The sequence below is a fragment of the Oncorhynchus tshawytscha genome, linkage group LG01 (genome assembly GCF_018296145.1).
Source record: "Oncorhynchus tshawytscha isolate Ot180627B linkage group LG01, Otsh_v2.0, whole genome shotgun sequence".
Taxonomy (NCBI): domain Eukaryota; kingdom Metazoa; phylum Chordata; class Actinopteri; order Salmoniformes; family Salmonidae; genus Oncorhynchus; species Oncorhynchus tshawytscha.
Window position 1 is genome coordinate 81,738,125 of NC_056429.1, and position 27,835 is coordinate 81,765,959.

General features: G+C 42.2%; 1 protein-coding gene across 5 annotated transcripts in view; it reads left to right on the plus strand.

Annotated features, from left to right (window-relative positions):
* Positions 1 to 21,149, plus strand: part of adkb (adenosine kinase b) — a 298,620-nt gene extending 277,471 nt beyond the window's left edge. For all 5 annotated transcript variants that reach the window (XM_024431956.2, XM_024431987.2, XM_024431976.2 and 2 more), the window contains 2 exons: positions 20,075 to 20,161; positions 20,461 to 21,149. In XM_024431956.2, coding sequence (XP_024287724.1) covers positions 20,075 to 20,161; positions 20,461 to 20,585 — 212 coding nt within the window. In that variant the 3' untranslated portion in view covers positions 20,586 to 21,149. The remainder of the gene's footprint in view (positions 1 to 20,074; positions 20,162 to 20,460) is intronic.
* The last annotated feature ends 6,686 nt before the right edge of the window (positions 21,150 to 27,835 follow it).

The window sequence follows — 27,835 nt, forward strand, 5'->3', positions numbered from 1 at the left end:
TACATAGCCCATCTATAATTTGGCCCAAACAACTACCTCTTCCTCTACTGTATTTATTTATTTTGCTCCTTTGCACCCCATTATTACCCCTTTGCACATTCTTCCACTGCAAATCTACCATTCCAGTGTTTTACTTGCTATATTGTATTTACTTCGAACATGGCTTATTTTTGCCTTTACCTCCCTTATCTCACCTCATTTGCTCACATTGTATATAGACTTATTTTTCTACAATATTATTGGCTGTATGTTTGTTTTACTCCATGTGTAACTCTGTGTTGTTGTATGTGTCGAACTGCTTTGCTTTATCTTGGCCAGGTCGCAATTGTAAATGAGAACTTGTTCTCAACTTGCCTACTTGGTTAAATAAAGATAAATAAAAATAAATAAAGTCCAGAGTCAGTCGCACCTACAGTGCTTGAATGCTGGAGGGGAGTGAAAGCTCAGGAGTGAGGGGTGAGTGTGGTGGGGGTATCTGTATCAGACAGGGGGAGACAGGCCAGGGCAGACGGTGAACAGATCGCCAGGTGGAATCCAAGCAGCAGGTAATGGGAGTAGGTGTCACACCCACGTGTGAGAAGCTTTTATTTCTGGAGGCAGATTTGGTGTAGAAAATGCCAGTTAATGGACTTTGAACAGCAGGAGGGGGCTTCAGAGGATGCTTCAAAGACTCCTGCCACTTGTTGGGCTCAAAGGCCTCGACACCTTTTACTTCACACATTCGTGCTAATTGAATTTGTATTTGGCCTGTCCTTGCAAGCCAGGCAGCCTTAACTCAGCATTCAGTCCCCACAAAGTAAAATATATAATTGTAATGTACTTTATTTTTTATTTTTTTATTCTTGGCTTTCAAAATAGCATCAGACCAAACACTACTCACTCAGTTCCAGGTTGGACAGTGTACTCAGGTCTCTGCTGTTAGTTTGCTTGAGCACCCTTGGTATAGCTTGGAAAAAGAAAACCTTTGAAGCAATAATCAGACCAGTTGCACTCTGAGGCGGATGTTGTTGGTGGGATTTGGAGGATGGTGGAGGCAACAGGGGAAAGAGCCTCAGATTCACAAAGTCCCTTCCACCAGGTGGCTGATGAGATATGTTGGCATGACTGTCATATTGCATCTCCATCCCAAAGCTCTTGCTTGGAAGTGTACTTCGCCAGACTGCCAAGAACCTGACCCTCATCCAGGCCAAGGTGGTGAGACACGGTAGTGTTGACACCATATGCCTTGTTGATCTCTGCACCAGACAGGATGCTCTTGCCAACATACTTGGGGTCCAACATGTGCACTGCGGCGTGTATGGGCTTCAGGCAGAAGTCATCACACTTTTTTATGTATTTCGGAACTTCAGTTTCCTCTGCTTGGAGCAACAGTGAAGTGGGCAGGGCAGTACGGACTTCCTCTTTTACATCTGCAAGCAGAGTCTGAACATCAGACAGGATGACATTGTCTCCCTCCTCCCATGCAATGGCTACTGCTATAGGTTTCAGGAGTTTCAGGCTTCTTACCACTCTCTCCCAAAATACATCATCCAGGAGGATCCTCTTGATGGGGCTGTCCATATTGGCAGACTGTGAAATGGCCATTTCTTGGAGAGACTCCTTCCCCTCCAGGAGACTGTCAAACATGATGAAAACACCAGCTTCAATGTGGTGCTCTTATTCTTCTCACTTTGCTTGGTGATGTAGATTGCTGCTGTAACTTCACATACCTAACCATTTCCTTGGCTCTCTTGTAGTGTGTATCCATTGTTTTCAGTGCCATGATGTCCTTGAGGAGCAGATTCAATGCATGAGCAGCACAGCCAATGGGTGTGATGTGAGGGTAGGACTCCTCCACTTTAGACCAAGCATAGACTGTTCTCTCTGCTACCGCATGGCAAGCGGTACCGGAGTGCCAAGTCTAGGACAAAAAGGCTTCTCAACAGTTTTTACCCCCCATAAGACTCCTGGATAGGTAATCAAATGGCTACCCGGACTATTTGCAGTGTGTGCCCCCTCAATCCTTCTTTTACGCTGCTGCTACTCTCTGTTTATCATATATGCATAGTCACTTTAACTATACATTAATGTACATGCTACCTCAATTGGCCCGACCAACCAATGCTCCTGCACATTGGCTAACCTGGCTATCTGCATTGTGTCCCACCACCCGCCAACCCCTCTTTTACACTACTGTTACTCTCTGTTTATCATATATGCATAATCACTTTAACCATATCTACATGTACATACTACCTCAATCAGCCCGACTAACCAGTGTCGCAACTATATATATAGCCTTACTACTGTTATTTTTAACTGTCTTTTTACTGTTGTTTTTATTTCTTTACTTACCTATTGTTCACCTAATACCTTTTTCCACTATCACTGTAAGGTCTACAGCTGTTGTATTCGATGCACGTGACAAATAAACTTTGATTTGATTTGATAGTGCCCGTGGCATTTTCCTGTAAAGATGAGAGACATTATTATTTTTTTAAACCCATTAAATTCCATGTACAGATAAATAGTTAAGCAGTTAGATTAAACAACTTCTTTGTAAGATAAATGTTTTCAAATGAAACAAGTATGGAAGGAAACAGGTGAATGAACACTCCTTAGCAGGCTCAAGCAAGCTAAATTCAACATGGTTGCAAATACTAACTAGCAGAAATTGTTAACAAGTTAGAAATTATTTAAACATACTTTGCTGTAGGCTACTATTTACTAGTTAACAAAAAATAATGTATGTCATATAAAATATATTCACCCCACCCAGTATTGTAATCGAAACTTACCAGAAAGCATGTAGTCCTTGGCACACTACTACAGTGTAGTAGTTTGGGCTCAATAGCATCTCATTTGTGTGCAAGATCTTGGGAATCAGCTGTACATGTGATGGAAGAATGCACTGTTCATGCACTGTGCATGCAGAGTGTTGCAATTCCATTGAATTGGGGATAGTTTAACCAAAATATGCCACAAGACCTAGAATTGTGTAACCCACAAAAAAAGTTCACTGTTATAAGCTAACTTTCTTGATGAATTTAAGCAAAATTCACAAAATTCCAGGGCTTAACTTCCCAAGGACAATTTCCAGGAAAATTCTGGAAATTATCCGGAAATTATCCCTTTGCAACCCTAGTCCCACTAAGTGCAAACCAGATGGGATGGCGTATCGCTGCAGAATTCTGTGGTAGGTATGCTGGTTAAGTGTGCCTTGAATTCTAAATAAATCACCGACAGATTTCCACCGGTCTAATGTCCATTGCTCGTGTTTCTTGGCCCAAGCAAGTCTCTTCTTATTATTGGTGTCCTTTACTAGTGGTTTCTTTGCAGCAATTCAACCATGAAGGCCTGATTCACGTGGTCTCCTCTGAACAGTTGATGTTGAGATGTGTCTGTTACTTGAACTCTGTGAAGCATTTATTTGGGCTGCATTTGGGCTGCATTTGGGCTGCATTTATTTGGGCTGCATTTGGGCTGCACAGCTGATTGGCTCAAACGCAAAGACATTCCACAAAATAATTTTTAACAAGGCACACCTGTTAATTGAAAAATCATTCCAGGTGACTACCTCATGAAGCTAGTTGAGAAAATGTCAAGGGTGTGGTAAGCTGGGCCTCCCGGGTGGCGCAGTGGTTAAGGGTGCTGTACTGCAGCGCCAGCTGTGCCATCAGAGTCCCTGGGTTCGCGCCCAGGCTCTGTCGTAACCAGCTGCGACCGGGAGGTCCGTGGTTAGGGAGGGCTTGGTCGGTAGGGATGTCCTTGTCTCATCGCGCACCAGCGACCCCTGTGGCGGGCCGGGGGCATTGCGCGCTAACCAAGGTTGCCAGGTGCACGGTGTAGCCTCTGACACATTGGTGCAGCTGGCTTCCGGGTTGGATGCGTGCTGTGTTAAGAAGCAGTGCGGCTGGTTGGGTTGTGTATCGGAGGACGCATGACTTTCAACCTTCGTCTCTCCCGAGCCCATACGGGAGTTGTAGCGACGAGATAGTAGCTACTACAACAATTGGACACCACAAAATTGGGGAGAAAAAGGGGTCAAAATTCAACAACAAAAAAGAGTGTGTTAAGCTGGGATCTAAATATAAAATATATTTAGATTTATTTAATACACAATTCTTTGGTTACTACATGATTCCATATGTGTTATTTCATAGTGTTGATGTCTTCAATATTATTCCAAAATGTTGAAAAAAAATTCAGTATAGAAAAACCCTTGAATGAGTAGGTGTGTCCAAACTTTTGACTGGTACTGTGTATATATATACACACTCAACTACACAAACACACACACACAGACACACACACAAAGTGCACATGGAGGTGGGGGAAAGAAGGCCTCAGGTGAAGACTGGAACATATAGTATCACAGGGGACTGCAGGCAAAAGAAACACAAGTACAGTACCACTACTACTCTAGACACAGGATATGATCGGAATGCTACAGACTGCTCTTAAATATAGAGGATCAAACAAATAGCCCCTCCCCCATCTGTCGGCAAGCTGAATTAATCATAGAGTTAATATTAGGCTAATATTTCTTATTTGGAAATTGATAACATTATTATTAAATCAAATGTCATAAGGGGTATTGTTAAGCAATGTTACAATGTAAATGTATGCACATCATTCTCTTACTTTAGACTAATGGCATTGTACTGTGTCGGGCTAATAAGGGAATTTGGGGATTTGTCATTGTTCAGTAGAAGTCAAGTGTTATTGGAAGTAGCTCCCCTGTTTTTCTTTTCGTGAACATTTGAATAGTATCTTCTTCAGTAGTGGAATCCTCTAGGCTCTCCGCTCTAAGCGTCAAGAGAAAATGAAGCCATCCATTGTGTTGCAGGTGTTTCATAGTGATGGATAATGCCTGCCTGGTTCTCTCATTGCTCCTGTATGAAGACAGAGCTGTGTGCCTTAGTCTGTGGCTTTATATAAAATACATGATGAATGCAATGTGTTATCGATGTCATCTACAAAGGCAAACATGATAAATGTCAGATCATGATTTCACATGTGGAAAATCATATGATTTCACATATGACATTTCTACGTTGAAACCATGTGTTTTTTTAACACTTCACGTGATGATATTTTGCATGAAGTTTCACATGTGACTGCATAACCTTAGACATGTGTATACACATTTTTACATGAGATGTCACAGGTAATACCCTGCAAACAGCATAGTGTTTTCAACTGATTTGACTACATTGTATATGTTTATTTAAACAGTAACTTGTCCTTACATGGGATTTGAACTCACAGCCTCTTGGGTCACAGTATTGTGCTCTTCCTGTTACACCACCATGTCTATCTCAACAACAGATTTCACCTGTATTCCTACACTTTTGACTTCAAAGTAAATCTCAGCTTAGTTAAAAAATACACAAGAAAAAAATATAATATTTATCATAGTGATTTATGTATAATATTAAACCAACATTAGACAACTATACACCAACATTAGACATCTATACAGAAAACCCTCAAATTGCTGAAATAAGTAAATCAAATCAATGATGAGAGAATATTCAGAATAACTGATAACTAAAATAGCAGTGCAGATGACACTATTGCTAAGTGCAGAGATGTATTATAGGTAATGAATGTGTATGCAAACGCTACAGACTTTGTGGCGCAGCAGAAAGGTCAGCGTACACCAAACCCCAGAGGTTGAGTTCAAATCCCAGGTGGGGTCATTCTTTAGCTAAACAGTGATAACACGTGAAATGTCACGAAGTGTTCCAAAAACACATATTCACATGTGAAATATCACAAGATCTTGTGACTGAATGGCGATAAATATATAGCCATTCTCCAATATGTCCATAGATCTTGTGACTCAGCAGAAACTTCAAGTAGCTAGAAACCCAGAGGTTGTGAGTTCAAATCCCAGGTGTGGTTGAGTCTTAAGTAAGCAGCATACTGTACTGTCCTTGAACATTAATACCTTAATTTAGCTGTAAAAATACTATAATTGGTTGTAGATTTACCATATTTTCACCGCAACTAGACAAAAACCTCCAGGGCACCATGACACAACATTCTAAGAATGTCCTAAAAACGCCTTTGGAACAAAGTGGGAACTAAACATAACCTGCAGGGGCCCATGACTGTTTAATTGAATGAATGTAAATTATGCCTTTTAAAGTAAATTATTTTGGGCTTTCATGTGCTCAAATGTTGCATGTAATTTAATGTTATCTCATGTTGAAATGTTGCATCCCCATGTCACATTTATTTAGCATTCATTTCACATGAGATCATGTGCTTACATGTTGTCACGTGTAGTTTTATGTTATCACATTGTTTCACATATTGCTTCACATGTTGTCAAATGTTAATCACATTAACTTCACATTACTTACTTCCGGCGCCGACAGAGATGGCCGCTTCGCTTCGCGTTCCTAGGAAACTATGCAGTTTTTTGTTTTTTACGTGTTATTTCTTACATTAGTACCCCAGGTCATCTTAGGTTTCATTACATACAGTCGAGAAGAACTACTGAACATAAGAGCAGCGTCAACTCACCATCAGTACGACCAAGAATATGACTTTCGCGAAGCGGATCCTGTGTTCTGCCTTTCACCCAGGACAACGGAATGGATCCCAGCCGGCGACCCCCAAAAAACGACTTCGTAAAAGGGAGAAACGGAGCGGTCTTCTGGTCAGACTCCGGAGACGGGCACATCGTGCACCACTCCCTAGCATTCTTCTCGCCAATGTCCAGTCTCTTGACAACAAGGTTGATGAAATCCGAGCAAGGGTAGCATTCCAGAGGGACATCAGAGACTGTAACGTTCTTTGCTTCACGGAAACATGGCTCACTGGAGAGACGCTATCGGAGTCGGTGCAGCCAACTGGTTTCTCCACGCATCGCGCAGACAGAAACAAACATCTTTCTGGTAAGAAGAGGGGCGGGGGCGTATGCTTCATGGTTAACGTGACGTGGTGTGATCATAACAACATACAGGTACTCAAGTCCTTCTGTTCACCTGATTTAGAATTCCTCACAATCAAATGTCGACCGCATTATCTACCAAGGGAATTCTCTTCGATTATAATCACAGCCGTATATATTCCCCCCCAAGCAGACATATCGATGGCTCTGAACGAACTTTATTTGACTCTTTGCAAACTGGAATCCATTTATCCAAAGGCTGCATTCATTGTAGCTGTGGATTTTAACAAGGCTAATCTGAAAACAAGACTCCCTAAATTTTATCACCATATCGATTGCGCAACCAGGGCTGGAAAAATCTTGGATCACTGCTATTCTAACTTCCGCGACGCATATAAGGCCCTGCCCCGCCCTCCTTTCGGAAAAGCTTACCACGACTCCATTTTGTTGATCCCTGCCTACAGACAGAAACTAAAACAAGAAGCTCCCGCGCTGAGGTCTGTTCAACGCTGGTCCGACCAATCTGATTCCACACTCCAAGACTGCTTCCATCACGTGGACTGGGATATGTTTCGTATTGCATCAGACAACAACATTGACGAATACGCTGATTCGGTGAGCTAGTTCATTAGAACGTGCGTTGAAGATGTCGTTCCCATAGCAACATTTAAAACATTCGCAAACCAGAAACCGTGGATTGATGGCAGCATTCGCGTGAAACTGAAAGCCCGAACCACTGCTTTTAATCAGGGCAAGGTGACCGGAAACATGACCGAATACAAACAGTGTAACTATTCCCTCCGCAAGGCAATCAAACAAGCTAAGCGTCAGTATAGAGACAAAGTAGAATCTCAATTCAACGGCTCAGACACAAGAGGTATGTGGCAGGGTCTACAGTCAATCACAGATTACAAAAAGTAAACCAGCCCAGTCACGGACCAGGATGTCTTGCTCCCAGGCAGACTAAATAACTTTTTTGCCCGCTTTGAGGACAATACAGTGCCACTGACACGGCCCGCAACTAAAACATGCGGACTCTCCTTCACTGCAGCCGACGTGAGGAAAACATTTAAACGTGTCAACCCTCGCAAGTCTGCAGGCCCAGACGGCATCCCCAGCCGCGCCCTCAGAGCATGCCCAGACCAGCTGGCTGGTGTGTTTACGGACATATTCAATCAATCCCTATCCCAGTCTGTTGTTCCCACATGCTTCAAGAGGGCCACCATTGTTCCTGTTCCCAAGAAAGCTAAGGTAACTGAGGTAAACGACTACCGCCCCGTAGCACTCACTTCCGTCATCATGAAGTGCTTTGAGAGACTAGTCAAGGACCATATCACCTCCACCCTACCTGACACCCTAGACCCACTCCAATTTGCTTACCGCCCAAATAGGTCCACAGACGATGCAATCTCAACCACACTGCACACTGCCCTAACCCATCTGGACAAGAGGAATACCTATGTGTGAATGCTGTTCATCGACTACAGCTCGGCATTTAACACCATAGTGCCCTCCAAGCTCGTCATCAAGCTCGACCCTGGGTCTCGACCCCGCCCTGTGCAACTGGGTACTGGACTTCCTGACGGGCCGCCCCCAGGTGGTGAGGGTAGGCAACAACATTTCCACCCTGCTGATCCTCAACACTGGGGCCCCACAAGGGTGCGTTCTGAGCCCTCTCCTGTACTCCCTGTTCACCCACGACTGCGTGGCCACGCACGCCTCCAACTCAATCATCAAGTTTGCGGACGACACAACAGTGGTAGGCTTGATTACCAACAACGATGAGACGGCCTACAGGGAGGAGGTGAGGGCCCTCGGAGTGTGGTGTCAGGAAAATAACCTCACACTCAACGTCAACAAAACTAAGGAGATGATTGTGGACTTCAGGAAACAGCAGAGGGAACACCCCCCTATCCACATTGATGGAACAGTAGTGGAGAGGGTAGTAAGTTTTAAGTTCCTCGGCGTACACATCACAGACAAACTGAATTGGTCCACCCACACAGACAGCATCGTGAAGAAGGTGCAGCAGCGCCTCTTCAACCTCAGGAGGCTGAAGAATTTCGGCTTGTCACCAAAAGCACTCACAAACTTCTACAGATGCACAATCGAGAGCATCCTGTCGGGCTGTATCACCGCCTGGTACGGCAACTTCTCCGCCCACAACCGTAAGGCTCTCCAGAGGGTAGTGAGGTCTGCACAACACATCACCGGGGGCAAACTACCTGCCCTCCAGGACACCTACACCACCCGATGTCACAGGAAGGCCATAAAGATCATCAAGGACAACAACCACCCGAGCCACTGCCTGTTCACCCCGCTATCATCCAGAAGGCGAGGTCAGTACAGGTGCATCAAAGCTGGGACCGAGAGACTGAAAAACAGCTTCTATCTCAAGGCCATCAGACTGTTAAACAGCCACCACTAACATTGAGTGGCTGCTGCCAACACACTGACTCAACTCCAGCCACTTTAATAATGGGAATTGATGGGAAATGTTGTAAAATATATCACTAGCCACTTTAAACAATGCTACCTAATATAATGTTTACATACCCTACATTATTCATCTCATATGTATATGTATATACTGTACTCTATATCATCTACTGCATCTTTATGTAATACATGTATCACTAGCCACTTTAACTATGCCACTTTGTTTACATACTCATCTCATATGTATATACTGCACTCAATACCATCTACTGTATCTCGCCTATGCCGCTCTGTACCATCACTCATTCATATATCTTTATGTACATATTCTTTATCCCCTTACACTTGTGTCTGTCTATAAGGTAGTAGTTTTGGAATTGTTAGCTAGATTACTTGTTGGTTATTACTGCATTGTTGGAACTAGAAGCACAAGCATTTCGCTACACTCGCATTAACATCTGCTAACCATGTGTATGTGACAAATAAAATTTGATTTGATTTGATTTTGACATTAAATCACATGTGATCACGTAAAATGAATGTGTTTTTTTCCCTAAGGGAGTGGAATGTGTTGATGTGTTAGTTGCTGTGGGATGGGAGCAGAGTAAACTGTACAGTAGCACTAGTAGGGAGGGAACTGTAGTTTAATTACACTCTGTGTGTGTGTGTGTGTTTGTGTGTGTGTGTGTTTGTGTGCGTGTGTGTGTGTGTGTGTGCGTGCGTGCGTGCGTGTGTGTGTGTGCGTGCGTGCAGAGCCAAATAAATGTTGATGTAAAAAGAGAATTAAAGATGTTTCCCAGAGGAGGCTCTCTAATAAACTTGATCTGTCATTTTGTTTGCAATTTGATCATTTGCCACCCTCTGCACATCACCTAAGACAGTACAGTATGAAGATAGGCAGAAACTGCTTCTCCAACAGAAATCCCAGATCACACTTGTAGGACATGTCAGGGCGACGTTGGCTAGCTAAGCTCATGCGTTGAAACATGTCATCAGGTCTGACGGTCTTCTCGTGCCGGACTACGCATGCACAAGTAATCAAATCAAAGGCAGTCCTTTGATATAAGTTTTTTTTTAAACGAAAATGAAAACGTGTCAGTTTGTCACTTTCACGAGGTTGGAGTAATAACATGTTAAACTACTTAACACATTGACTCGAATCTAGATTGTGCCTTTTGATTTCGAGAACTACAGAAAAAATGTTTTTCTTCTCTCATTGACTTCTCAAACCCCAAACTTCAGCTTCCCGGAAGTCTTGCAATGTTCCACATCACGTTCATCCATTTTACAGTTATTAAGGATAGAGGGAGAATTAAGAGAATCCATTTCCCCCTGTGGTATAATTGTCAGACAATTTGATATTGTCATCTTTCTTTCCACTGCCCTTCACTTGGGTAATGAACTGCCTCTTTCACCACATCCTACCATCAATCAAGGCCCAGGTCAAAAGTAGTCCACTATATAGGGAATAGGGTGCCATTTGGAACATGGCCTAAACCTGCCTAATGGGCCTAGTCTAGTGTCAAGTTAGAGCTAGCTATGTAAGTTTCTCTTCTTTATTTAGCAGCCACAGCCAATCTAGCCACTGAGCCAGCCACTGCCAATCTAGCCACTGACACTGCTGAACTACACTGCACTTTTGGTTATAGACCCATTAAAGCACTGATTAAGATGACTGTGCCCTGAACCTTAACGGTGCAGGAGATTTAATAAACGATCGTTGAGCAGAGAGAGGGCTGCTGCTCTAATCGCTGATAAGGGCCAGATAGATAAAGCCTGACAAGGCTCGCTTTATAGTGCACTAGGGCATATAGGGCTCTGGTCAAAAGCAGTGCAGTATACAAGGAATTGGATGCCATTCGGGACGCAGCCTATCTCTCCAGTGGGGTTTTAAGGCTCTCAGGGGCTAAGGCAAGGCAGCCAGGAAAGCAGGCTGTGGCTCAGAGGTTTTTAACTGTGTGAAATAAGACTAGGTCTATCTACTACTCGTGTTAATCAAATAATGTAGAGTCATTCCAAGCCACAGTGGACCGAAGCTCTAGACCTATAGGGCAGAAGCTGGATTGTATGTTTGATTTTGAACACTTCCTAGTAAAATGCACCTGGGCCTGTATTCTCAGAGTACGAGTGCTGATCTAGGATGAGGTCCCCCTGTCCATGTAATCATGGTATTCAATATGATTTCAGAATCAAAATCACCTTTATTCAACAAGTACATTTAAATATACCCTGAATTTGATTTGGTGAAATGGTGCACCCACAGTAAACAGAATCAAAAGACAGAATAAAGATGATAAACACAATCAACAGAATATATCGACAAATAATTCCAGAATCTACACTACAAACACTGTACATGGCAAATATAGATCATAATGAATATGATTGCATGGACAGTGTGGGACCTGATCCTAAATCAGCACTTACTCTGATGTGTTGCTTTATGCATACGGGCTGCCCTGTTAGTATTCCCTATTCCAGCGAGAGATGGAATCAATTAGCAGCTGACTGTGTGGGTGAACTCTACTCTTATCTGTGGCATCTCCCATCAGGGTTTTCTCTCACCAAAGGGATATTGGTCTACTCATCTTTTTGCCTGTGGGTATAAATACTGTCATATGTTTTAGTTTTTTAGAACTCGACTGTGAATAAAGATGTTGCTGGTTATGACACAGAAACAGATTGAACGTCAACGTGCTTGCTGCTAACCTGACGGGTTGGCCAAGAAAGTGATCATGTTTTTTTCTCTCTGTGACACAGTTTGGCTGGAATGTTAAGGGTCTCACACACATTGTACTGGATGTAGATCTCCTGTTCATATATCAATCGTTCAGCACGCTGTTGATGTCTGTCTGACTGCCGACATCTTCAGGCGATCCTACATGTAAAATCGGTTTGCACTCGGTCTCGGCAGGAAAACGTTATTGGTGTGTTCAAGCCATTAAGGAAGTGTTCCAGAAAAAGAAGTATCATTTATTCCAACTTTAATTGTTGATTTAGTCTTCATGGTGGAATGTATTGACAGTGTTAACATGTAGTACCCCATTCTGGCAAGGCATTAATTTAAACTTTTACCTGATGTCTGTCACATTACAATGGCATTGATTTCTAATGAAAAAGAGCATGTAATGATTTAATAAGCCAAGCAAGGCTCTGTGTACTCATCATTTAGTAGGCTAAATATCCAGGGTATTAATGTCTTTATTTTCACATTGTACCCTATCTTTGTCTCAAGTTATTGGCATGGTGTGAATAATACGCATTGTTTTGAAAAATAATAATTAACAAAGTACTTCATTGGTGCACATTTCAAAGCGAGTCGCCTGTTGAAAGAATTCCTTTTGGTTTGCAAAGCATTCAAGCCTTGTTAATTAGGGAGTGGCAAAGATTAAAGAGAACAAAAGCAAGACAATTGCGAACGGTTTCCAAGGATGTATTTCATTCTGAAAACAAATCCTTGTTTCTTTCTTTCTTGAATCAATGCTACAGGTTAACTGTTAGACAGTAACACTTGAGTCAACACCTACCCACACATCCCACAACAGGCCACCCCAGCACAGCAAGCCAACCAATGACCTTGTTGATTCAATGTGCAAACCATTATTATTTTGTTTTATACTGAACAAAAATATGAACTCAACATGCAAAGTGTTGGTCCCATGTTTCATGAGCTGAAATAAAATATCCCAGAAATGTTCCATATGCACAAAAAGCTTGTTTCTCAAAAATGTTGTGCACACATTTTTTTTACATCCCTGTTAGTGAGCATTTCTCCTTTGCCAAGATAATCCATCCAGCTGACAGCTGTGGCATATCAAGAAGCTGATTAAACAGCATGGTTTTTACACAGGTGCACCTTGTGCTGGGGACAATAAAAGGCCACTCTAAAATGTGCAGTTTTGTCCAACAACACAATGCCACAGTTGTCTCGAGTTATGAGGGAGCGTGCAATTGGAATGCTGATTGCAGGAATGTCCACCAAAACTGTTGCCAGATAATTTAATGTTCATTGCTCTACCATAAGCCGCCTCCAACGTCATTTTAGAGAATTTGACAGTACGTCCAACCGGCCTCACAATTGCAGACCACGTGTAACCATGCCAGCCCAGGACCTCCACATCCGACTTCTTGTCCTTAGGGATCGTCTGAGGCCAGCCACCTGGACAGCTGATGAAACTGAGGAGTATTTCTGTCTGTAATAATGTAATAACTATTTCTGTCTGTAAAATACTCATTCTGATTGGCTGGGCCTGGCTCCCAAGTGGGTGGGCTTATGCCATCCCAGGCCCACCCATGGCTGCTTCCCTGCCCAGTCATGTGAAATCCATAGATTAGGGCCAAATGAATTTATTTCAAATGACTGATTTCCTTGTAAAATTGTTTAAATTGTTGCATGTTGCGTTAATATTTTTGTTCAGTATAGTAGTTGTTGAAGAGCCTGAGCCGTGTAAGAAAGAGAACAGTTGAAGTTAAAATGACGGACTGCACTTGGTGACCGTCCCCTCAATTACAGACAGTGAAATGTGAAGTTATTACACAAAAGTAATGTTTTCAGACATCCCATCAGCCAATGTCAACAGAGACAGCGTTTTGGCAGGAACGTGTTTATGACCATTTCCATGACTGTGTCTTGTGTCCCAAATGGCACCCTATTGGCTATGTAGTGCACTACTTTTCATGGGTTCTGGTAAAAAATAAAAAAGTAGTGCACTACATAGGCAATAGGGTGCCACTTGGGACACTGACAGTTCTCTGCCAATGAGGACTTTGTGTTTCCACATCACCTGGGAGTTTGGTGCACTTGTAACCTGAGCTAACGTTTCAGTCAAGTTTACTAATTTGACTCTCAGAAGAAGAGAATATTGGCAGACAGAGGAATGGATGGTGGAAGGAAGAGGAAGGGAGTGTTATACTGTGGCGGTGTGATGTTTCTATCGTTATGTTCACACTTACTGTAAAATAAATGGGGAAAAAGGGACGTCATAAGGCTTAATTTACATTTAGCAGACACTCTCCTCCAGGTAGCTAGGTAGGACAACCACATATCTCAGTCATCGTAAGTCAATAAAGGCTCTCAGCAAAGTCAGTGCTAGTAAAGAAAAGACAAGTATAAGAAACTTCAAAATTTACAATCTATTATTCAGTAGTCTACAGTTCTCTGTACAGCTTTGTAGGTGTGGTTTTGTGGTCTTACAGAGTGGTGCGAGATAGTGGCTGCATCATAGACTTAGTGCAAGATATGTGATTTCCATTACAAATTTCATGTTAAGAATACATTAGTGAAAGGGATTATTCAGTACTACTCTGTTTAAAGTATAGTTTATCTCTACCTAGTGTGTACAGTGCATTCGGAAAGTATTGAGATCCCTTGACTTTTTCCACATATTGTTACATTACAGCCTTGCTCTAAAATTGATAACCCCATAATGACAAAGCTTTAACAGGTTTTTAGAAATGTTTGCACATTCATTAAAAACAAAAAACAGAAATACCTTATTTACATAAGTATTCAGGCCCTTTGATATGAGACTCAAAATTAAGCTCAAGCTCCTGTTTCCATTGATCATGCTTGAGATGTTTCTACAACTTGATTCAATTGATTGGACATGATTTGGAAAGGCACACACCTGTCTATATAAGGTCCCACAGTAGACAGAGCATGTCAAAGCAAAAACCAAGCCATTCGAAGGAATTGTCCGTAGAAATCTGAGACAGGATTGTGTCGAGGCACAGACCTGGGTACCAAAAATGTATGCAGTGTTTAAGGTCCCTAAGAACAAAGTGACCTCCATTCTTAAATGGTTGAAGTTTGGAACCGCCAAAACTCTTCCTAGAGCTGGCCACCTGGCCAAACTGAGTAATCAGGGAAGAAGGGCCTTGGTCAGGGAGATGACCAAGAACCCGATGGTCATTCTGACAGAGCTCTAGAATTCCTCTGTGGAGATGGGAGAATCTTCCAGAAGGATAACCATCTCTGCAGCACTCCAACAATCAGGCCTTTATGGTAGAGTGGGCAGACAGAAGCCACTCCTCAGTAAAATGCACATGACAGCCCACTTTGTGTTTGTCAAATGGCACATAAAGACTCAGACCATGAGAAACAAGATTCTCTGGTCTGATGAAACCAAGATTGAAACTCTTTGGACTGAATGTCAAGCATCACGTCTGGAGGAAACCTGGCACCATCCCTACGGTGAAGCATGGTGGTGGCAGCATCATGCTGTGGAGATGTTTTTCAACGTCTGGGAGACTAGTCAGGGTAGAGGGAATGATGAATAGAGCAAAGTATAGAGGTCCTTGATGAAAACCTGCTCTAGAACGCTCACAACCTCAGACTGGGGCGAAGGTTCACCCTCCACTAGGACAACTACCCTAAGCACACAGCCAAGACAACGCAGGAGTGGCTTCGATGTCCTTGAGAGCAAGGACTTGAACCCGATCGAACATCTCTGGAGACCTGAAAATAGCTGTGCAGCGAAGCTCCCCATCCAACCTGACAGAGCTTGAGAGGATCTGCAGAGAAGAATGGGAGAAACTCTCCAAATACAGGTGTGCCAAGCTTGTAGCATCATACCCAAGAAGTCTCGAGGCTGTAATCGCTGCCAAACGGTACTTCAACAAAGTACTGAATTAAGGGTCTGAATTCTTATGTACTTTTTATAGTTTTTGCAAACATTTCAAAACCTGTTTTTGCTTTGTCATTATGGGGTATTGTATGTGTAGCTTGGGGGGAAAAAAACAATTTACTCCATTTTAGAATAAGGGGTAAAGTCAAGGGGTCTGAATACAGTAGGTTATGGCATCATGGTCAGGTCGTTATTGTAAAAGAGAATGTGTTCTCAATGCCTTACCTGGTTAAATGAAATAATATGTGGTTGTGGTGTTTTTCTTAGTTTAGGTAGGCCTAATATGTTATATGTATTTGCCATTACAGTTCAGCTTTATAATCAACTAGCCACTTCATTTTCCAGCTGGTTACGTCTCAGATGGTTGGTTTCTCTTCCTCCTCTGCCGCCCACTCTGAAAACCTTTATGAGGAAATAACCTTTTGTTTGAAACTGTGTAAACATATTTACCTTCTGCATTTTATTGCCCTCCAATGGATCCTCGTTAAAGGATTTAAAGTGTACTCATTCCAATTACAGAGCCTCTAAAGTGTCCTGTATTGTTATTTTTCGTCACTAACTCCCGTGGTAGCCGTTTTCAGGCTCCCTCTCCAGAATTAAACCCTGACTCCCAGTTCTGTTTCCCAACAAGAAAACCAAAAATGTCACTCAAACAGAAGGGTCTTTTTTTTGGAGGGGTTCAGAAAGACTCATAGGGGTGTCCACTGAAAGTTGACTAGCAACTACAACTGGAAACTAAAAAAAACACCCATGAAATTTGCCCAAGAAGAGGCAAACAAAATGAAAACCAACACCAAACTTAAAGACAGGAAGCAAACCAAGAAGGTGATGCAAAACAATAATGTAAGATCAGACCAAGGAATGTTTTTTCTAGAAATCAAATCAGGAGCACCAACTGAAGGTGTTGACCCTCCTTCTCTCAAGATCAGTGGAGCACTGGGCCAGCCACTTATATATAGCACCTGGGCCAGCACAGGTGAAACGCCTTCCCACTAACGAGTTGGCAACCAGCACAGGGGTAACACATACTGACTAACGAGGTGATACCAATTGGTGTGCCCTACATGCTAACGTGCTATACGTGCTAAAAGTCCAACCTCAAAACAAATGGAAAAACTAAAACCTGTAACACCCTCAGGGCTATTAAACTGAACGTCTGCAGTAATAATAATCGTGTTTGGAATCAATGCTCAATAATTATACTAGATTCTATTCTTCTATTATAAAGAGAGGTTTTAATTAAAAACACCAACACAAGACTATGCCTGCATCCCAAATGGCAGCCTATTGCCTTTAAAGTTTTGACTAGAGCCCTATTGGTAGTGCATTATAAAAAATAATATAAAAAGATGCACTATAGGCGGAATAGGGTGCCATTTGGGACACAGACATTGTCTTGTGTATGTGTTTTTAATTAATTCCTCCTCTTTAAATACACACACATCTCACAATTGATAATTGTAATCTGTTAACTGTAGAATAATTGACAAATTGTGATTTATTATAAGCACAATGTATATGTTAAGATGTGTGTGTGGTTAATCATTTTCAATAGGGAAGAGGAAGGGTCCACATGCTTCATTTGCAACATGAATTAAGCAATGTCGTTATGGCGCTAATTAGCTGATCATAAAAGTTTTATTGTGATTTATTATCAAAGTAACTAAAGTAATCAGCTGCTTCCTTGAAAGGAGGGCGGAATGTTCTCTCAGATGGAGATGCCTATGTGCTGATAGTTTTTTTAAACGTTCTAACCAGTAGGCTACCTGCCGCCCCAAATAGTTGGTCATATCAATGTGACCGACTCGTCACTGTGCCACATAGGCTTCATTAATCAAGGTGTGTTAGAACATTCTATGGTTAAAACCTTACTGACATCAGGTCAGGTCATAACACCAGCCAACATTTGTGAAACTATTTCTGACAATTTATTTATTTTATTTTCACATGTTGGCTTGATTTGTTTGAAAGGCCTACAGTATATGCATAATATGCATAATATGTAATTCAAGATAATTACTTTGAGTCTTATTCATGTATGACACTGGACTCTGAGGATGTTTAGGAGTTTTGTTGAAATTGATGAGGCGGGGTTGCCTTGTTTTGCAACTAGAAAATGAATTTGTGAACTGTTCGATTTGCAGTGGGCCTCGTCACGTTACATTATGATTATTGTTAGCTCTTTTCTTGTCTCTTTAAAGGTGCAATCTGCAGAATTATAGCTATGTATGGTAATACAAACGGTTACATTTTCTTCAAACAGTAAAATGGCGTGACCAACAGAAAATACTTGTCCCAAGGCTGGAAGGCAGGCGACACAGAAACGCATTTGGCTTGTTTTAGACAGATTTTGCCGTGAGTGAAACCTCTCCCTTCACCTTTTCCGGACATTTGTGTACAAAACTTTAGGAACACGTGCACTTTCCATGACATAGAATGACCAGAATGACCAGGTGAATCAAGCTGAAAGCTATGATCCCTTATTGATGTCACTTGTTAAATCTACTTCAATCCGTGTAGATGAAGGGGAGGACACAGGTTAAAGAATGATTTTTAAGCCTTAAGACAATTGAGACATGGAATGTGTATGTGTACCCTTCAGAGGGTGTATGGGCAAGACAAAAGATTTAAGTGCCTTTGAACGGGGTATAGTAGGACGTGCCAGGCGCACCGGTTTGTGTCAAGAACTGCAAAGCTGCTGGGTTTTGATGCTCAACAGTTTCCCGTGTGTGTCAAGAGTGGTCCACTACCCAAAGAATACTTGACACAACTGTGGGAAGCATTGGAGTCAACATGGGCCAGCATCCCTGTGGAACGCGTTTGACACCGTGTAGAGTCCATGCCCCGACGAATTGAGGCTGTACTGAGGGCAAAAGGGGGTGCAACTCAATATTAGGAAGGTGTTCCTAATGTTTTGTAAACTTGGTGCATATACCCATTGAAAACAAATTGCAGATTGTGGCTTTAAACCCCAAATTCCTAGCTCTTTCCGACCCAATAAGAACACTGTCAGCCTCCTCATGTTCCTTTCATCCAAACATCAGTCTTTTGTCTCCCACACCTGTTTGAAGGTTCATGTCGGCACCAGAGCCCTTGGTTGCATCCCAAATGGCACCCTAATTCCGATATAGTACACTACTTTTCGATAGAGCTCTGGTCAAAAGGAGTGTACTAAATATGGTGTCATTTCGGACACAGACCTTGCCTTGTTTGAAGACCCTGTGTGTGGTTTGGATTGTACCGACATAAGTTGCTGATCTAATGTCATTCTATACCTCAATACTTTGTTGTCTGGTAGATTTTCTTCTTTTTTTTCACCCTGCCAGTTTCGTTTTTTCGACTTGAAGTTTCTTTTGAAGTACATGTGCTACTGATAATTGAAGCAATACATCCCACTGAAGATAATATACAGATGTAGGATCTTAATTTGACCCAGATTGCTACAGCAGGAAAATAATCCTGCTGCAACAGGATTATAATTCATGGAGATTTTTGTAGGGGTTGATACATTTTTCATAAGGGACAATCAGATCTCAAATTTCACAGTGGAAATTACAAACTTAAGACTTTTTAAACCTCAAATATACTACAAGTTTACATTTCCTGTGTTGCAGGAAATGTCTTCGCAAACAGGGTGATCAAATTAAGATCCTAATCCTATACAGTACTAATTTAATGGATTTCAAAGTGAAACCTTAACTTGTTCTTTCATGGCCTAGAACCCTTATCCATCTTGATATGATACTGAGTTGAAAGTGTAGAGGCATGTCAACACTATGCATTTTTATTGTATTGTGAAGTCGGCCAAATCACAGCTGAAGATATCTCTTGTGAAATCACGCTCAGCTGACTGATCACAGTGTGAATGACATTAGGAAGCATGGTATTCTTTGATCTTTGACCCAGGGTCATATAGATCAGGGTTTCCCAAAATCGTCCCTGGTTGTTTTTTTCCCTAGCACTACACAGCTTATTGAAATAATCAAAGCTTGAAGAAGAGTCGGTTATTTGAATCAGCTGTGTAGTACTAGGGCAGGACTGAGTTTGGGAAACCCTGATATAGATCACAATAATTATCTAAATGATATGCCTAATTTCTTCTCTCTATCTCTACCCCCCCCAGGTGAGAAGGTGACCATGTTTTCTGTCCTGGACATTGACCAGAACGACATTGTGGACACTAACGGAGCAGGAGATGCCTTTGTGGGAGGTGCAGTACACTAGTCTGTCTCCTCCCTGGTTTCTCTCTTGTTTCTGCCAATTATCCTCTCCACAGCATATACATAGATGCCCAATTAATCAATTATATTCCCATGTTCTATTCCTTTGATACATCTCCAGGGGAGTTCTGATTGTCTTATAGTGGTGCCCAGCTCTCCCCACCCCCCTGTAATTCAAACTATTCTGTCAAATGTTATATTGAGGAGTGACACTTTAATAAACTTTTCTTCTCTGCTATAGTCTTTTACTGACCCCTGACCCTTGCTTCTCACCTCTCTCTCCTCCCAGGCTTCCTGTCAGAGCTGGTCCAGGAGAGGCCATTGGAGGAGTGTATCCGTGCTGGCCACTATGCAGCCAATGTCATTATCAGACGAGCAGGATGTACCTTCCCTGAGAAACCTGACTTCCCTTGATGTACCCAACCATTATCCCCCAACCACAAATGTATTTTCCTTACCTTACAAACACCTGCATAAAGCTGTGTGTATGTATGTGCCTCAAAGTTGTGTGTGTAAAGTTTGTTTAAGGTTTACAATAATTCCATGGATATAACCCGTCAACAACATTGTCGCTATGTGTTGTAACTTGCTGTGAGATTATTGATCATCAGTGATTCAATTTGCTTCAGTAGATTACTTTTTAAGCAACTTTCTAAACAACACTCCACTTTCTATGCACCATCTGTCAGTTCAAAACCACTAAATATTAACTCTCATTTAACTCATTGTTTTGGCTTTGCTATTAAAAGGTTACAATGTCTAATACTAAGGACCAGGGGTTTTTCCTCGCCAGGTCAATAATACGTGGTCTAGAAAAACTCAGGGCCCTACTATCAATAAAGTACTGTCTGAAATGTGGAGTTTGATATTATTATTATTTTCTTAAATGTTTACTGAATACAATGGTATGTTGCCAAGTTCGTTTTGCCATGACGCACAATATTGTTCATTAAAACAACAGGCGTGGGTGGTCTGAGACTTTGTCAAATGTTCCTTGAGTTCATACAATGCCTTCACCCCACATTTCCAATTCCTTGTCATCTTGAATGTAATAAGTAAAGTAACAAATGCACAAAGAGTTTGACTGTTACCATAATACCAAGTTGTGTATATCTTTCATCCATTCCAACCACTTTTTGATGAATGATTGAAGGTGTGGTTGCAGCAAGCTAATCATTTTCTGCATCCTACTGGCTACTAAAGATAATGACTGTTGTGTTATTGTAACAGGCGGTGTAGATCTTTCATCCATTCGAACCACTTTTCGATGGATGATTATAAACTCAGCAAAAAAAGAAACATCCTCTCACTGTCAACTGTGTTTATTTTCAGAAAACTTAACATGTGTAAATATTTGTATGAACAAGATTAAACAATTGAGACATAAACTGAATAAGTTCCACAGACATGTGACTCACAGAAATGGAATAATGTGTCCCTGAAACAAAGGGGGGTCAAAATCAAAAGTAACAGTCAGTATCTGGTGTGGCCACCAGCTGCATTAAGTACTGCAGTGCATCTCCTCCTCATGGACTGCACCAGATTTGCCAGTTCTTGCTGTGAGATTTACCCCACTCTTCAACTAAGGCACCTGCAAGTTCCTGGACATTTATGGGGGGGGAATGGCCCTATCCCTCACCCTCCGATCCAACAGGTCCCAAATGTGCTCAATGGGATTGAGATCAAGGTTCTTCGCTGGCCATGGCAGAACACTGACATTCCTGTCTTGCAGGAAATCATGCACAGAACGAGCAGTATGGCTGGTGGCATTGTCATGCTGGAGGGTCATGTCAGGTACCATGAAGGAGGATGTCTTCCCTGTAACGCACAGCGTTGAGATTGCCTGCAATGACAACAAGCTCAGTCCGATGATGCTGTAACACACTGCCCCAGACCATGATGGACCCTCCACCACCAAATCGATCCCGCTCCAGAGTACAGGCCTCAGGGTAACGCTCATTCCTTTGATGATAAACGCAAATCCAACCATCACCCCTGGTGAAACCGTGAAGAGCACTTTTTGCCAGTCCTGTCTGGTCCAGCGATTGTGGGTTTGTGCCCATAGGCGACATTGTTGCCGGTGATGTCTGGTGAGGACCTGCCTTACAACAGGCCTACAAGCCCTCAATCCAGCCTCTCTCAGCCTATTGCGGACAGTCTGAGCACTGATGGAGGGATTGTGCGTTCCCGGTGTAACTCGGGCAGTTGTTGTTGCCATCCTGTACCTGTCCCGCAGGTTTGATGTTCAGATGTACCGATCCTGTGCAGGTGTTGTACACATGGTCTGCCACTGCGAGGATGATCAGCTGTCCATCCTGTCTCCCTGTAGCGCTGTCTTAGGCGTTTCACAGTACAGAAATTGCAATGTATTGCCCTGGCCACATCTGCAGTCCTCATGCCTCTTTGCAGCATGCCTAAGGCACGTTCACACAGATGAGCAGGGACCCTAGGCATCTTTCTTTTGGTGTTTTCAGAGTCAGTAGAAAGGCCTCTTTAGTGTCCTAAGTTTTCATAACTGTGACCTTAATTGCCTACCGTCTGTAAGCTGTTAGTGTCTTAACGACCGTTCACCAGGTGCATGTTCATTAATTGTTTATGGTTCATTGAACAAGCATGGGAAACAGTGTTTAAACCCTTTACAGGGAAGATCTGTGAAGTTATTTGGATATTTACAAATTATCTTTGAAGACAGGGTCCTGAAAAATGGACTTTTCTTTCATTTGCTGAATTTAGATGTGTTTGCAGCAAGCTAATTATTTTTGGTCCTGACTTCTGTATTGTTAAACATGATGGGAAAACAGCTAAACCTCCATCACTAGCAAAATAAGGTCCAGGGCAGGCCAGATCCAGCCTGGGTGTCCTAGTACAGACCAGAGAGCTGGGTAATCTCCAAGGGGCTCGTAGGGTTCTAACTGGATTCTCCCAGACTCCCGGATCTCTATAAATACGTCCAAATTGGCACCCTATTTCCTACATAGTTAACTACTTTTGACCAGAGCCCTATGGTCTCCCTATGGGCCCTGGTCAAGAGTAGTGCACTATATGTGCCATTTGGGATGATGGCTCCATGGTTGATGGAGGTTGTTTCTCTCAATTATGGGATTAGAGGTGCCTCTTCATGGTGATCATTAGAGAGCCCTGGAAATTAGGCTGATCCTGCACCCAGCTGGCTGATCCCCCCCCTCCCACACCCAGCTGTGCTGTTGCCGGGTGTTGGATAGGGGAGACAAGGATCACCGAGAGGCCCCAGACTGTCCCTTCCTCCCTCCAGGCATGGGGGCACAAGTAGTGGATAATGGGGATTGAGAGAAATTGGGATATGTGCCAAATGGCACCCTATTCCCTAGATGATGTACTACTTTTGACCAGGGACTATTTTTCTTAAACCCCTTTATCCATTTATTTTTGCCTCCCTAATAAGGTTCTGGTCAAAAGTAGTGCACTATATAGGGAATAGGTTATGAGCCAGTACTATATTGCTCCTTTAAGAGTAGTATATACAAACTGTAGCCTATAACCTATACTATTATCCTAGATTGAGGTCAAAATGTGCCTATGTCCCATATAACTGTGAAACTGAAAAATTGAAATACAAAAACACATTATGCAATATGCCATTTTCATATTGTGTATAAATAATAGTACAGAACTCAACCTGTTTGCATATATTTTCCCTTTAATTTCTGGGCTCATTAAATGTGAAGAGTGATCCTATTCAAACACCTCTTATGCAAAGGGCTGTAGATCCATTTAATGATGCTTGGTTTATGCGTTTATGTTAATCAGGGGCATCTAGGTGAAAACAGGCTCTAGCCAAAATGTTATTAACAACTTTGAGACACTTTTTTCATCAGCGTTTTAAGGTTTCACACAGATGCGCTTTGAAAAGGACCACATTTCTGATTGGCAGAGATCACACTCCGTAGCAGCTGGTTCATTTGCTTCTCAACTTGACAGATGGCAAAACCCAAACACAAAGAATGCGTGACAAATGGCACCCTATTCTCTATTTCGTGCACTACTGGTCAAAAGTAGTGCCCTAAATAGAGAATAAGATGCGATTTTGGACTTAAACAAAAATATGGAGCCATGATTAAGTAATGAGAATGAGGAATGTTGCGTAGCTTACCGCGAGAAGGAAAACTGTTAACCACACTTCTACCGTGATTTACTTCATTTTAAAGTGTAAGAACAGTAGTTTAAATGTTATGGATGTGTCATTGTCTCTGTCTCAACAACTAACTGGTTAAGGTCCCCTGTTTCTCCCTTGGGGTGTGCGATACCCAAGTCTGAATTATACCAACTTCTAATGTTCTTAATTTATACATATACAGAGTTCAATTAGATCAGAGCTGCTAGAAGAACATATGTCGTTGGCAAATTTGGGCTCATCATATGAGAGTTATATTTTCAAAGAAAGAACACAATTTGTATGTCTGGTATTTACCCTCATTCATCAGCACCATCCCTTCTTTGAATGCGTGAAAAGCAAAAGCAGTGTGTCTGCATCCCAAAAGCACTATATAGGGAATAGGGTGCAATTTGGGAGAGATCCTATGGGCCCTTGCCAAAAGTAGTGCACTATATAGGAAATAGGGTGGCATTTGGAACAAAACGAAAGGGTCCTGGTCAAAAGTAGTGCCCAACATTGGGAATAGGGTGCCATTTGGGATGGGAATTGACTGACTGGGGACGTAGCCAGAGCAGACCAGACCAGTGTTTTGCCCCGCAGATGGGTAGCAGTGTTGCTGAACAGCACTGGGTGGCAGTTGGCAAGGGTTGAGAGGAGAGATGGGGGGATGGTCAGTCTGTGTGGATGGCACATGCTCCAGCAACGTCCCATTTAAAAAACATTTTTTTAAATGATCTTTATTTAACTAGGCAAGTCAGTGAAGAACAAATTCTTATTTTCAATGACAGCCTAGGAACAGTGGGTTAACTGCCTGTTCAAGTGCAGAATGACAGATTTGTTCCTTGTCAGTTCGGGGATTTGAACTTGCAACCTTCCGGTTACTAGTCCAACAATCTAACAACTAGGCTACCCCGCCGCATAAATGGCACCCTATATCAGTTTCCCAACTCCAGTCCTCTAGTACCCCCAACAGCACACATTTTTGTTGTAGCCCCAGACAAATTCACTTGATTTGGGGCAGCAGGGTAGCCTAGTGGTTAGAGCATTGGGTTAACCAAAAGGTTGCAAGTTTGAATCCCTGAGCTGACAAGGTACAAATCTGTTGTTCTGCCCCTGAACAAGGCAGTTAACCCACTGTTCCTAAGCTGCCATTGAAAATAAGAATTTGTTCTTCACTGACTTTCCTAGGTAAAATAATTAATTCAACTCATTGAGAGCTTGATGATTATTTGACAAGTTGAATTAGGTGTCTGGGGCTACAACAAAAATGTACCCCTCATTGTGCAGAGCCTGGTCCTGGGGGCATGGAGGTTCATAGGGGTAGAGAATGTCTAACAGGTAGGTGGGTCCAATGCCATTTAGGGCATTGTAAGGAGGAGGAGAATTTTACATTAAATTACTTGAGGAACATGTAGCCAATGGAGATCAGCAAGGATGGGGGTGATGTGCGCAGACTTTGTTTTGTTTGTGCTAGAATACTTGCGGCACTGTTTTAGCTGAGCTCTAGTTTATGAAATAAATCTGCGGTCAGGCCCCCAAGAACTGCGTTTCCATAATCAATTCCGGATAAAATGATTGCATGGATTAGTTTTTCTGTGTCAGATGTGGGGAGAGAAGGTCTTATGCGGGAGATGTTATTCAGGTGAAAGAATGACGTTTTACAGACGTGACTAATGTGGGCATTGAAGGAAAGAGCAGGGACGGATTTCACACCCAAATTAGTGTAGGCAGCAGCTGTAACATCTTGAGGTTGTTGATGGATAATTTCCATAATATGATTGAATCATACTGTTGATTTATTGGTGTCCATTTAATCGACTATGATTCTTTGTCTTCTTGTCTGTCTTCCTTTAAAATTATATCAATATAATTTTTTGTAGGTGTCATTATTCATAACGATTTTATGTTATGATCATGATCAAGGACTTGATGTCTTCATTATACTAAGATTGGGTCAATTTAACAATCCCTCTGCAAAAAGACCTATCCAGCTGGTTCTATGATCCGAAGATGCTTGGAAACAAGGTGGCCCAATTGGCTGCATAATCTAGGAAGTTATTCCGGATAACGGCAATTAATGCCAATGTCAATTTGTACACTAGCTGTGCAAGTATTATGCCACTCGCAGAATACAACCCTGGATAAAGACATCAAGACGCGTTGCAAAAAAAATGTAATCTTCCCATGCACATCCCGGGACATTTTAATGTGGAAAGTGAAAGTGACATTACATTTGCCGCTATGATCATTGGGGAAGCGCTACTGCTCTACAGGGGCGACGGTCTGCTCCACTTCACTGACTGAAGTAGGGATGTCTACAGTGAAGAAGAAGGGGGAGGGAGGTACCACTTTGTCACAGGCTGCTATGTAGATTAACCTTTCAATTAGTTGTTATCAGGTCCTCTCTGTCTCAGCGCGAGCCTTCAGCGAATCGTTTAGAGATTAAAAATACAAGGAAACCCCCATATGGATGTGCCGCTGTGAGTGTGATTATTTATATCCGATCGTCGTTTCAGTCATCGTGTTAATAAAGAAGAGGACTGTATCCGATAAAGAAAACTTGAAGAGGTAACTACCAGCAAATATTTACGGTAGCTAGCCGATGCCTTTTTCTCTCACTGGTTACATGTTCATCCTTGCATAAAACTTGCGTAATTTGTTTTGCCTCCTTGCCCAGCGTCGGTCGGAACATTTTGTAAACGATCTAGCCTACATTCCAAGGAGACTGTATATCACTGACTAATAATGTGTAAACGAGAATGGACCTGCGAGTCGAGTGAGAAATGGATGGATCGCGAAACTGTAGCAATACATTTATTATTGAGGCACAGTGAAGATGCTGCTACTCCGATTTCCCGGGTCAACTACTCCGTTTGTAGGCTATGTGGAACCCCCCCTCCCTCCCCCCATGTGTTTATTTTCTAGTCGGAAATGCAGTGCAAGATAATACAGAAAATAAGTATTGTCATAATTTACACGGTAGAATGTTGATGATCGCTGTAGCCTAACACATGCAGGCACTCGTGCTATGTAGAGAAATTCTACCGCTTGATGGATAAGAAATCCTGAATGATTATTTATAGTGTGCCCTATTTATTATGATGTAGCCCACTCGTAAACGTTTGGTAGCCTACATGAGTTGGTGAAAACTGAAATCAGTGAATTGTCGGTGCTTCTGGGAATAGGCTGTTGTGAATTTCCACAAGATTGGAAAATAAAATGAGAACACCAGTTTGTGGGGAAAGAAGTGTCGGGTAGCATATGGACAACCACAGCACGATAATAGCCCATCACCTTCAAACATTTTTAAAACTTGCTGCTTTAAATCAGCAGTCAAGTCTTCGCCGTTTTAAAAAAATAATAAATGATGGATTTAACAAACAACCAATTAAAGTCTAAAATGATCCAAATCATTTTGAAGTGTAACCAATTGTTTCAAGGAGGAGTCGTAGTAAAGGTGGGCTGTCGTTTGACACAGGATATAGTTTAACCAGAAATCCTTAATTTAACCACTGACCTGCGGTAACTTTTA